This window comes from Silurus meridionalis, chromosome 13 (genome assembly GCF_014805685.1).
Source record: "Silurus meridionalis isolate SWU-2019-XX chromosome 13, ASM1480568v1, whole genome shotgun sequence".
Taxonomy (NCBI): Eukaryota; Metazoa; Chordata; class Actinopteri; order Siluriformes; family Siluridae; genus Silurus; species Silurus meridionalis.
In genome coordinates, this window is record NC_060896.1 from 16,770,407 (window position 1) to 16,783,073 (window position 12,667).

Below are 12,667 nucleotides of genomic sequence, written 5' to 3' on the forward strand. Positions count from 1 at the left end.
TGATTCTGAAGGAAGAGTACAGTAAGAGTGTAGTGGAGGTGAAGAGAGTTTCTGATAGGGTGATGATCGTGAAGGTGGAAGTTGAAGGGATGATGATAAATGTCATCAGTGCACAAGTTGGCTGTGAGATGGAGGAAAAGGAAAGATTCTGGAGTGAATTAGATGACGTGGTAGATGGTGTACCTAGGAAAGAACGATTGGTGATTGGGGCAGACTTTAATGGGCATGTAGGTGAAGGGAACAGAGGTGATGAGGAGGTGATGGGTAGGTATGGTTTTAAGGAGAGGAATGTGGAAGGGCAGATGGTGGTAGATTTTGCTAAAAGGATGGAAATGGCAGTGGTGAACACTTATTTTAAGAAGAAGGAGGATCATAGGGTGACGTATAGGAGTGGAGGAAGGTGCACACAGGTGGACTATGTGCTATGCAGGAGATGCAACCTGAAGGAGATTGGAGACTGTAAGGTGTTGGCGGGGACAGTGTAGCTAGACAGCATCGGATGGTGGTCTGTAGGATGGTTTTGGAGGCGAAGAAGAAGAGGAGGAATGTAAGGATTGAAAGAAGAATAAGATGGTGGAAACTGAAGGAGGAAGAGTGTAGTGTGAGGTTCAGGGAAGAGGTCAGACAGGGGCTCGGTGGTGGTGAAGAGGTGGTGGATGATTGGGGAACTACTGCAGGAGTGATGAGGAGGCAGCTAGAAAAGTACTTGGTGTGACATCTGGAAATAGAAAGCAAGACAAGGAGACGTGGTGGTGGAATGAGGAAGTGCAGGAGAGCATTAGGGGAAAGAGGTTGGCAAAACAGAAGTGGGATCGACAGAGTGATGAGAAAAGTAGGCAGGAGTACAAGGAGATGCGGCAGCAGGTAAAAGGGATGTGGCGAAAGCCAAGAAAAAGGCATATGAGGAGCTGTATAAGAGGTTGGACACTAAGGAAGGAGAAAAGGAGTTATACCGATTGGCCAGGCAGAGGGACCGAGCTGGGAAGGATGTACTGCAAGTTAGAGCAATAAAGGATGGAGAGGAAATGTGTTGACTAGTGAGGAGAGTGTGTTGAGAAGGTGGAGGGAGTATTTTGAGCAGCTGATGAATGAGGAAAATCACAGAGAGAGAAGGTTGGAGGATGTGGAGTTGGTGAAGCAGGATGTAGATAGGATTAGTAAGGAGGAAGTGAGAGCAGCGATTAAGAGGATGAAGAATGGAAAGTCGGTTGGACCAGATGACATACCGGTAGAGGCGTGAGATGTTTAGGAGAGATGGCAGTGGAGTTTTTAACCAGATTGTTTAACAGGATTCTGGAAGGGAGAGGATGCCTGAGGAATGGAGAAGGAGTGTGCTGGTACCGATCTTTAAGCATAAGGAGATGTGCAGACCTGCAGTAACTACAGGGGAATTAAGTTGATCAGTCACACCATGAAGTTATGGGAAAGAGTAGTGGAAGCCAGGCTGAGAGAAGAGGTGACCATCTGTGAGCAACAGTATGGTTTCATGCCGAGGAAGAGCACCACAGATGCCTTATTTGCTTTGAGGATGTTGATGGAGAAGTATAGAGAAGGACAGAAGGAATTGCATTGTGTATTTGTGGATTTAGAGAAAGCGACGACAGAGTGCCAAGAGAGGAGTTGTGGTATTGTATGAGGAAGTCAGGTGTGTCAGAGAAGTATGTAAGGGTGGTGCAGGACATGTATGAGGACAGTGTGACGGCAGTGAAGTGTGCAGTAGGTACGACAGACTGGTTCAGAGTGAAGGTTGGACTGCATCAAGGATCGGCCCTGAGCCCTTTCCTGTTTGCAGTGGTGATGGACAGGTTGACGGACGAGGTCAGACAGGAGTCTCCTGGACTATGATGTTTGCAGATGATATTGTGATTTGTGGTGAGAGTAGAGAGCAGGTTGAGAAGAGCCTGGAGAGGTGGAGATATGCGCTGGAGAGAAGGGGAATGAAAGTCAGTAGGAGTAAGACAGAGTACATGTGTGTGAATGAGAGGAGGGCAGTGGAGTGATGCGGTTGCAGGGAGAAGAGGTGGAGAAGGTGGAGGAGTTCAGGTACCTGGGGTCAACAGTGCAAAGTAATGGAGAGTGTGTTAGAGAAGTAAAGAAAAGAGTGCAGGCAGGGTGGAGTGGGTGGAGAAGAGTGACAGGAGTGATTTGTGATAGTAGGGTATCTGCAAGAATGAAAGGGAAAGTTTATAGGACTGTGGTGAGACCTGCGATGTTGTATGGATTAGAGACAGTGGCATTGAGTAAAAGGCAGGAGGCAGAGCTGGAGGTAGCAGAGCTGAAGATGTTAAGGTTTTCGTTGGGAGTGACGAGGATGGACAAGATTAGAAATGAGTTTATTAGAGGGACAGCACATGTAGGATGTTTTGGTGACAAGGTGAGGGAGGCGAGATTGAGATGGTTTGGACATGTGCAGAGAAGGGACATGAATTATATTGGTAGAAGAATGCTGAAGATGGAGCCACCAGGTAGGAGGAAAAGAGGAAGGCCAAGGAGGAGGTTCATGGATGTGGTGAGGGAAGACATGCAGGTAGTTGGTGTGAAAGAGGCAGATGTAGAGGACAGGGTGGTATGGAGACGGATGATCCGCTGTGGCGACCCCTAATGGGAGCAGCCGAAAGAAGAAGAAGAAGAAGAAGAAGAAGAAGATAAATGTGTGTTTGAGTTTAGATTTGTAGGAGCCCAGTAACACACAGTTGAGTGAGTATGTTCGTTTAAGTTTCAGTTCAGTTCTGTGTGTTGAGGAGCCTGATGGCATAAGGGAAAAAACTGTTGCACAGTCTGGATGTGAGGGCCCAAATGCAGCGAATGACTTACCTGATGGTAAGAGAGTAAAGAGTGTGTGTGAGGGGTGTGTGGGGTTGGCCACAATGCCGTTGTTTTTGTGGATGCAGTGTGTGGTGTCAATGTCCATGATAGAGAAAAAAGAGACTCTTGTCTTGTGATCCGAGATGGTGCAGTTCCCAAACCAGGCAGTGATGCAGCTGCTGAGGATGCTTTCAATGGTCTCTCTGCAGAACATGGTCAGGATGGGGGAGGGAAATGGGCTCAGACTTTTCTGAAAGTAAAGACGCTGCTGGGTTTTGTTGCTGATGAAGCCAGTGTTGAGTGACCAGGTAAAGTTCTCCACAAGATGAACACCAAGGAATTTGGTGCCTTTGACAATCTTTACAAAGGATCCATCAATGATCAGTGGAGGATTGCCTCTCTTTGCTCTTCTAAAGTCAACAACCATCTCTTCAGTTTTGTCAACATTCAGAGACAGGTGCAGGTTCTTGGCTCTACACCAGTAGAGTAAGCCGTGGCAACTGTGGCAAGGAAAAACTCCCCTAGATGTTATAAGGAAGAAACCTTGAGAGGAACCAGACTCAAAAGGGGAACCCATCCTCATTTGGTGGTGTCATCGGTGAACTTAATAATGTGCTTTGAGCTGTGCATTGCTACACAGTCGTGAGTCAGCCAAGTGAAGAGCAGTGGGCTGAGCACACAGCCCTGAGGGGCCCCAGTGTTCAGTGTGGTGCTGCTGGAGATGCTGTTCTTGATCTGGACTGACTAAGGTCTCCCAGAAAGTCTTGGATCCAGTTGCATAGTGTTCAGGCCGAGTAGGCTTAGATTCTTTATTAGGGGCTGAGGTATGATCATTGTGTTGAATGCTGAACTAAAGTCTAAAAAACAGAATTTGTAAGTATGTGTCCTTATTGTCCAGCTGGTTGAAGGCCAGGTGGAAAGGCCATGGTGATACCATTGTCCACTGAACAGTTTGGATGATCTGCGAACTGCATGGGGTCTAGTCAGGGTGGTAGCTGGGTCTTGATGTGACTCATGATGAGTCTTTCGAAGCACTTTCTTTACAATTTGTTAGCGTGACGATAGTGACGATAGTCATTTAGACAGGAGCCTATAGACTTCTTTGGCACGGGAATGATGGGCATTGTCTCAAGGCACGTAGTAACAACTGTGCTTATGTATGTAAGTATCTGTCCTGCTGTTCAGGAAGATGATTAAGATGTCAGCAAAGACATTTTCTAGCTTTTCTGCACATTCCCTGAGCACTCTGCCAGGAATGATGTCTGGTCCAGCAGACTTCCGTTAACTCTGCATAGAGTTTTCCTCACTTCTGCTGTGGTTAGACAGAGCACCTGGTCGTTTGGTAGGAGGAGTGGTCTTTTTTGCTGCCACATTGTTCTGCACCTCAAACCGGGCATAGAAGTCAGTCAGTGTATCTGGAAAAGAGGAGTCATGATCACAAGCAGGTTAAGTGGAAAATGGATTGTCTTGGCATGTGCACGCTTCGCCTGTCTAATGGCACAGGACAGTTTGGCCCTTGCTGATATTAAGGCCATCTTGTTCCCTGCTCTGAAGTCAGAGTCTCTAGCCTTTAGTAGAGCGTTCACTTCTGCCAAGGTAGGGGTGGGGATTTGACAGGTAAACACTTGGGATGTTTGTATAAACAACATCCAGTTTGTTTCCCCTCTTGCAAAGTCCACATTCTGATAACAATTAGGGAGCACAATCCTGAGATTTGTATGACTGAAATCTCCAGCAACAATAAAAAGTCCAAAACGGTGTTTTCTGCATTCCGCTAATAGGCCTGTATAGTACCGTCTCTAGGTTACATATGTAACCCTAGTCCCCTGAGGGAACAAGACGCTGCATCACAAAAATCTACACTGGTATGCAAGATTACAAACTTAATATACACACCCAATTCCGAAAAAAGTTGGGACACTGTAATAATTGTAAATAAAAACAGAATGCAATGATGTGGAAGTTTCAACTAATTTTTTTTCAGAATACAACATAGATATCAAATGTTTAAACTGAGAAAATATATCATTTTAAGGGAAAAATAAGTTGATGCCATGAAATTTAAAATCAACTTATTTTTCCCTTAAAATGATATATTTTCTCAGTTTAAACATTTGATATCTATGTTGTATTCTGAAAAAAGTTTAGTTCACACAGTGGTAAACATGGCATTGTCCCAACAATGCCATGTTTACCACTGTGTGGCATCCCCTCTTCGTTTTATAACGGTCTGCAAACATCTGGGGACTGAGAAGACAAGTTGTTCAAGTTTAGGAATAGGAATGTTGTCTCATTCTTGCCTACTACAGGCTTCTAGTTGCTCAACTGCCTTAGGTCAGCTTTGTCGCATCTTCCTCTTTATGATGCGCCAAATGTTTTCAATGGGTGAAAGATCTGGACTGCAGACTGGACATTTCAGTACCTGGATCCTTTTTCTATGCAGACATGATGTTGTTATTGATGCAGTATGTGGTCTGGCATTGTCAAGTTGGAAAATGCAAGGTCTTCTCTAAAAGAGACGACGTCTGGATGGGAGCATATGTTGTTCTATAACTTGGATATACCTTTCAGCATTGATCGTCTCTTTCCAGATGTGTAAGCTGCCCATGCCACACGCATTCATGCAACCCCATACGATCAGTGATGCAGGCTTCTGAACTGAGCGCTGATAAAAACTAGGGTTGACCTTATCCTCTTTAGTCTGGATGGCATGGTGTCCCAGTTTTCCAAAAAGAACTTTAAATTCTGATTCGTCTGACCACAGAACAGTTTTCCACTTTGCCACAGTCCATTTTAAATGAGCCTTGGCCCAGAGAAAATGGCTGACCTATGGAGTTTTAGCCAGCAGCGGCGAATGGCACGGTGGATTGTGTTCACCGACAATGTTTTCTGGAAGTATTCCTGAGCCCATGTTGTGATTTCCATTACAGTAGCATTACTGTATGTGATGCAGTGCTGTCTAAGCGCCCGAAGATCACAGGCATCCAGTATGGTTTTCCGGCCCTTACAGAGATTGTTCCAGATTCTCTGAATCTTTGGATGATATTATGCACTGTATGATAATAACTTCAAACTCAAATTTTCTCTGAGAAAATCCTTTCTGATATTGCTCCACTATTTTTCGCCACAGCATTGGGGGAAATAGTGATCCTCTGCCCATCTTCACAAGCATGCCGAGATCCGAGCATAAGCTTTGGTATCTGATAATTGAAAGAAAAGATAAGTTAAGTGTCATCTGCAAAGCAGTGGTAAGGAAACCCATGTAAGGATATTACTTCACCAATGGAGTGGGTATAGAGGGAGAAAAGGAGGGGACCAAGTACTGAGCCTTGTGGGACACCAGTGGTGAGTCGCACAGGGCAGTTCTGGCTCCCTTCCAAGTTACCTGGTATGAGCGACCTTCCAGATAGGAAGCAAACCAGTCCCATGCTGTTCCGCGGATACCAAGGCTCTTAAGGGTATGAGGGTATCAAATGCTGCTGAAAGGTCCAGGAAGATAAGTACAGATGACAGCTTGGCTAATTGAGCAGCATGCAGTTTCTCAGAAACAGCCAAAAGGGCCGTCTCTGTGAAATGTGCCGCTTTGAACCCAAACTGGTTTGGATCATGGAGGTTGTTTTGTGAGAGATAGACAGACAGTTGGTCAAAAACAGTGCGTTCCAGAGATTTAGCAAAGAGAGAGACGTGATACCAGTCTGTAGTTGTTGATGTCTAATAGGTCCAGAGCAGGTTTCTTTAAGTTGGGAATGACCCTTGCTAGCTTGAAGGTAGTTGGCACATAGCCATATGTTAATGACCCATTGATGATTGTGGAGATGAAGGGCAGGAGATCTTGTGTGATGGTCTGAAGCATAGTTGATGGGATTGGATCCAGAGGACAGGTGGTGGGATTGCAAGATCTTACGAGGATCTTGTGCAGAGGCCTTGAGCTTTTCCTTGTAGAAGGCAATTTTTGCAGAAGTCACAGCCGAAGAAAATTTCGAAAATTTCGCGAGGTCTACATCGAGTTTTGATTGTTTTCCACTTCCTCTCTGCTGATCTAAGTTCTCGTTGATTGCTGCGCAAAACTCTAAAAGTGATTGAGACAAGAAGTCTACTTGGGTTTTGTAGTCAAGGGGCAGAGGAGGTCCATGGTTGAGTAATGAGATGAGAAAAAGGAGTCAGTAGCATCTGACTGATGCTACTGATCCTATACAGAGGCAGTGGAGTTATCTTTCCAACAGACTAATTCAGCTTTGCTGTAACAAAGAACGGTTCAGGAAATCATTCCTACTGTATGCCATTGCACTGTACAACGACTCACCTCTATGTAACAGATGATAATAGCAACTTATATACATATTCTATTATTTACTGTCACTTTACGCACACATACATACACTGACAATTTGCACATTTAATTTCTTCTTTTCTTTCTTTTTGAATTGCCAGTTTGAATACTGTTTTTTTTATGTAGCATCATCTACAATATTGTATTTCTTTATATAAGATACTGTAATGTTTGTACTATTGCGTATCAGCATTCTGTGATAAGCCTGCCCTCTAGTGGTGACTCATAGTGATGTATTGAAGTTAATAGTTCAGAGTAAAAACAATGTGAGTTAACACGACTCAATTGTCTGCTGTGTATCATTCATCTGCCAGCATCCAAAACAAAATTGGCGATGAGGTCTGGATCAACAACTACAGAAGCGTCAACAAAACTTTAATACACATGAAACAGAAAGAGAAGAATCGTGAAAAGACAGTGTGAGTCACATGTAAGTGAGAGAAGCTAATTAAAGTGTAAAGCTAAACTCCAAACGAGCAAAAATTTCAATGATTGGAACAATCGCCGCATTTGATAGCAATGCTGAGGATTGGGGAACTTATGTGGAAAGAGTGGAAGTATACCATGAGGCTAATGTCTTTGCAGATGGTAAGAAAGTGGCTGTTTTGCTGAGTGTGATGGGAGCAAAGACATATGGACTGCTCCGTAGTTTGCTAACCACTGAAAAGCCAGCGGATAAAATGTTTCAGCAAAAGTGGACATTCTAAATGAACATTTGAACCCCAAACCCCTATTAATGCCACCCACTCCACGACTGGTCAAACACCAGCGATGATGTTCCTGAGGAATTTAAGATCTCGCTTGGACCTCATCAAACCTGATGTTCGACGAGATGTGAAAAACAAATAATTTGTGCACATAAACAATAGACAAACAAGAAACTTCCAAGTAGGACAAGAAACTTTGTTGTAGTTGGCAACATTGTTCAGGTTAATTGTAAATGTTATGCAGCAAGTTTATAGTTATGCATTTTTTTGGTGCTTGGGTTGATTAATCTTGGGGCGGGGGGGGTTTGGGGTTATGTACTATTGGGTATCAGCATTCTGTGATAAGCCTGCCCTCTAGTGGTGACTCATATAGTGATGTATTGTTAATATTAATAAGTAATAAGTTAATATTTCAGAGTAAAAACAATGTGAGTTAGCAAGACTTGATTGTCTGCTGTGTATAATTTATCTCTCTGCATACACAACAGATGCAATTAAATAATTGCATCTGTTGTGTATGCAGAGAGATAAATTATAATTATCAGATTCTACTCCTTTCACTTATTCGTTACTCAATTTAGATATCAATTTATACAGAATTTCCCTGACTGAAACACTGCAGGTTAGGTATATTAAATCTGAATAATTCTTATCTACACCCAGCTATTTTGGATGAGCCCCCAGATAACTGAAAATGTTTTCACAGGTTCTGAGTCTAGTTCAGTGTTCATGCTGCTGCACCACTTTTATACTGGCCAGGACAGACTGAAAGAACGTATTTGGAATTATGTAATAAAAAGATTGGTTAATAATTCAGAATATGATTTAGATTAGCCAAAATAGTTACATTCAGCTTTGATGATGTTTAGCACACTCATGGCATTCTCTCATTAGATTCAGGAAAGTAAGACCAAGAGCTACCTCTGCTGCAGAAGATAAGTTTAAACATTTTTGTTTATTAGAATTATTATAATCAGAAACTGTTTATTACAGCACCTAAGATTAGAGCCCACATAAATGCTTCTCAGAGTTCAAGTGAAAAAGACATTTCAAAATACACTGTTCAAGAGAAACAGAGAATCGACATTACATCAGTGAAAAACTGTCCTTTGGTCTGATAAATCTGATAGAGTTCTGGTTTTAACCGCTCTGTTTTTGACATAGAGAGGAGGATGACTGACGGCTCCTAAATGTGTGGTTTACAATGTAAAGCATGGAGAAGGTGGTGTGATTGTGTGTGGGTGCTTTGCTGGGGACACTGTTGGTGACTTGAAAAAAAAAAAGATAGCATGTTCAATCAGAATGGCTACCACATCATTTTGCAATGTCATGCCACCTCTTCTGGTGTGATTGTAGTGGGACTGCATGAATCATATGACCTGGCCACCACAATCACCAAATCTACAATAAATCTATATATATACACACACATACATACATTGTTGGGCAATAACGCGTTTACTGTAACTTTTGACAGTAACTAATACTGTAACGCGTTGATGAAATTAATTAACTCCATTACCATATGGTGCGTTACCCGTTACTTTTTTAAATGAATTAATTTTGGCTGAAGTGTAGACTACAGTCTACCTGTTTACAGCAGCGATGCATTGGAGGATTGGAGGATGAACCACTGTAAACACGAAGAAGACGCACTGTGGGCGTGTCTCCATTTATTCAGGTCTGTGCGGCAGTAATGGCGAGTCAAGGCGAGAGCAAGACGAGTTTCTCAAAGTGGAAATATGCTCATTATTTCACTTTAGATGAGTATAAACACAAAAACTTTTTAGTCAAATGTAAGCTGTGTCTTTCTGGTTCGGGGGTCGTATCTACTGCAATAGCAGCACCTCCAGAAACTCCATGCCTCGACGAAGCTAGAAGCTAACCCGGTGTTATGTTCTACATTGTTGATAGTTTCATACTTAAGCTGTGAAAGGAAAATTTTTAAGGGCTCAACACAACAGCTTTTATAATGCAGAAGCCACTTTAGATTTGATTCTGAAAATATTATATAGCTTGTTTAGTTATTTATTTCAGACATTCTTGTGATATATTCAGTTTGTGCTGGTCTGACTTAAATAAAATAGTGTTTAAAAATTACTTTGTGTTTAAGTCAGTTTTGTGTTTGTATAGACCATAACGCATAAAAGGGCATTAATGGGCATTAATATATATATATATATATAGATTATATATATATTTTATATTTATTTAGTTTTTTTTTTTTTTCTAACTAAATTCCAAAACAGGGTTTGCATATTATTTTTCAAATTTACATATGCACACCAAAAAAAAATAAAAGTGTTTAGATTTAATCAGTCTTATAAATGAATTAGTCTTAATCTCTTTAAATTATTAGTGTTTTATAATATCCCTTATTACAAATCAAAATGATCAACTTTGGCCTCTTTTTACTAACACTATGCATCTCTCTGCAGTGACGATCTCCACTAGTTCATTCTTCGATGGTTTGCTAATCACTGGTCTTTACACCTCTACCACTGTCCAAGCAGTACCCATGTCTCCTTCTGCTTCTTATGGATTTGGTAAGTCTGTAACAAAAGTTCTTGTATCTGCACAGTTTTATTCATTGTCCTATGGCTGCATTACTGGCTGATTTAAATAACCTAATGAAAGGCCAGGTATGCAGTGGTATTTATTAAATTGATTGGTAAATGTAAATGAACTGTACATAAAGCTATAAAGCAGAATAAACAATGATTTAAGGGAGTAAACTAGAAATAAGGGGGTGACATTATAAGTATGAACATTACTGTTGGTATGTGGTGGCTCCAAATTTGAATAAAGAATTGCAGAAATCCAACACAGGGGCTGCTACTATTACATAATTGTTAAGTATCAATTCAACTATGAATATATTCAGAGCAAATATCTGTTCACATTAGGAGGCTTTATTGTAACCAAATATGAAAACATAATTTGCGTTTAACTGGTAATGGGTCCTAAACAAACACCAGTAGACATATGAAGTAGACAGAGTATGTCATGATATGAGAATTGTCTGCCAATTACCAGCTTGATGCACTATCATGTGTTGTAGGGATTGGGGCGGGGCGAGTGCAGAAATAAAGAACATGTCTGACATTTTGGTTATCTGTGCTGTTGTCTGCTACAATAATCGATATTAAAACATGGTGTCAGAAGTAAACTGAAAAAATTTACAATGGAGGGTCTCAAGCCACCTTCGGGACTTGATCTGTCAAACGGTAATCTGTCGGAGAACTGGAGAAGATTTCGGCAGAGATTTGAACTGTATATGTTTGCAGCAGGATGCGCAAGCAAGCCAGCTAAGGTACAGTCCTCTCTATTTCTTCACGTGGCCGGCGAGGAAGCGCTAGAAGTGTACAATACATTCACTTTCGATGATGCCGATGACCAGCATAAACTAGACATAATCATGGAGAAATTTGAGGACTACTGTAACCCTAAGAAGAATATAACTTACGAGAGATACAAGTTTTTCATGTGTGTGCAAGGGGAAATGTCCATTAGCCAGTATGTTACTGAGCTAAAGTTAAGAGCGAAGTCATGCGAGTTCGGACAATTGCAAGAATCCCTTATTAGAGACAGAGTTGTCTGTGGGATCACGTCAGATGCAATGAGAGAAAGACTTCTGAGGAAGTTGACATTACTCTTGAAAGAGCTATCCAAATATGCATTGCGTCGGAAACAACAAAAGCCCAGATTCTGCAGATGCATGACGAGGAGCGTAATGCGCAAACCTCTGCACGTGCGACCAAGCATGTAGATGCAGTTAAACATAAGCAGACACGCAGTAATGCACAGAAAAATAAAAACAAAGTGAGTGAAAAAGACAAAGCAAGCAAGTTTAAGTGTAACAGGTGTGGAACTGAGCATGCTTCACGCAACTGTCCTGCATATGGCAAACAGTGCAAGAACTGTGAAAAATGAATCACTTTGCTAAAATGTGCAGATCGAAAAAAGTGCACATGGTTGATGATGACGTCACAGATCAGCGACCTAGTTTGTTCGTGGGTATGGTTCTAACACAGCCACAGACGGATGAATGGACAGCTGAATTGAAAATAGCACGCAGGAGTGTAAAATTTAAACTGGACACTGGAGCTCAAGCCAATGTAATTCCTTACAGCTTGGTGCAAAGACTTGGTAAAAAGAATGCTCTTAGACTCACTAATGTAAAGCTGTTTACATATACAGGAGACAAAATACCTGTGAAAGGAAGTGTAATTTGGCAGTGAAATATAATGACAAAACATATGTAGTGGAATTCATTGTGGTAACAACAGATGCTAAACCAATCCTGGGAATTCATGCATGTGAAGAAATGAGGCTCATCAAGAGAGTGATGACATTGGACAAAGGTGACAAAATGGACATTTTCAAGGAATATGCAGATGTTTTTGAAGGCATGGGTTGCCTAGAGGGAGAACACACAATACGAATAGATGACACTGTGGTTCCAAAAGTACATCCACCTAGGAAAATTCCTGTCACTCTGAGAGAAAAACTAAAAATAGAATTAAATAGAATGGAAAGAATGAACGTGATAAGAACGATTGAAGAGCCAAAGCAGTGGGTGAACCCTTTTGTAATTGTTGAGAAGTCTAACAGGAAATTGAGAATCTGTTTAGACCCCCGTGATCTCAATACAGCAGTGATGAGGGAACATTACCAGCTACCAACAGTAGATGAAATAACTTGCAGGCTCGCCAAAGCCAAATACTTTACAGTGCTGGATGCAAGCACAGGTTTTTGGCAACTCAAGCTAGATGATGCCAGCTCTCGCCTTTGTACCTTTAACACTCCCTATGGCGTTACAGAT

The 12,667-nt window shown here is 41.8% G+C and overlaps 1 protein-coding gene across 5 annotated transcripts in view; it reads left to right on the top strand.

Annotated features, from left to right (window-relative positions):
- Nucleotides 1-12,667, top strand: part of reln (reelin) — a 515,746-nt gene that overhangs the window by 38,200 nt on the left and 464,879 nt on the right. For all 5 annotated transcript variants that reach the window (XM_046864386.1, XM_046864387.1, XM_046864388.1 and 2 more), the window contains exon 2: nt 10,281-10,388. In XM_046864386.1, the coding sequence (XP_046720342.1) occupies nt 10,281-10,388 (108 nt within the window). The remainder of the gene's footprint in view (nt 1-10,280; nt 10,389-12,667) is intronic.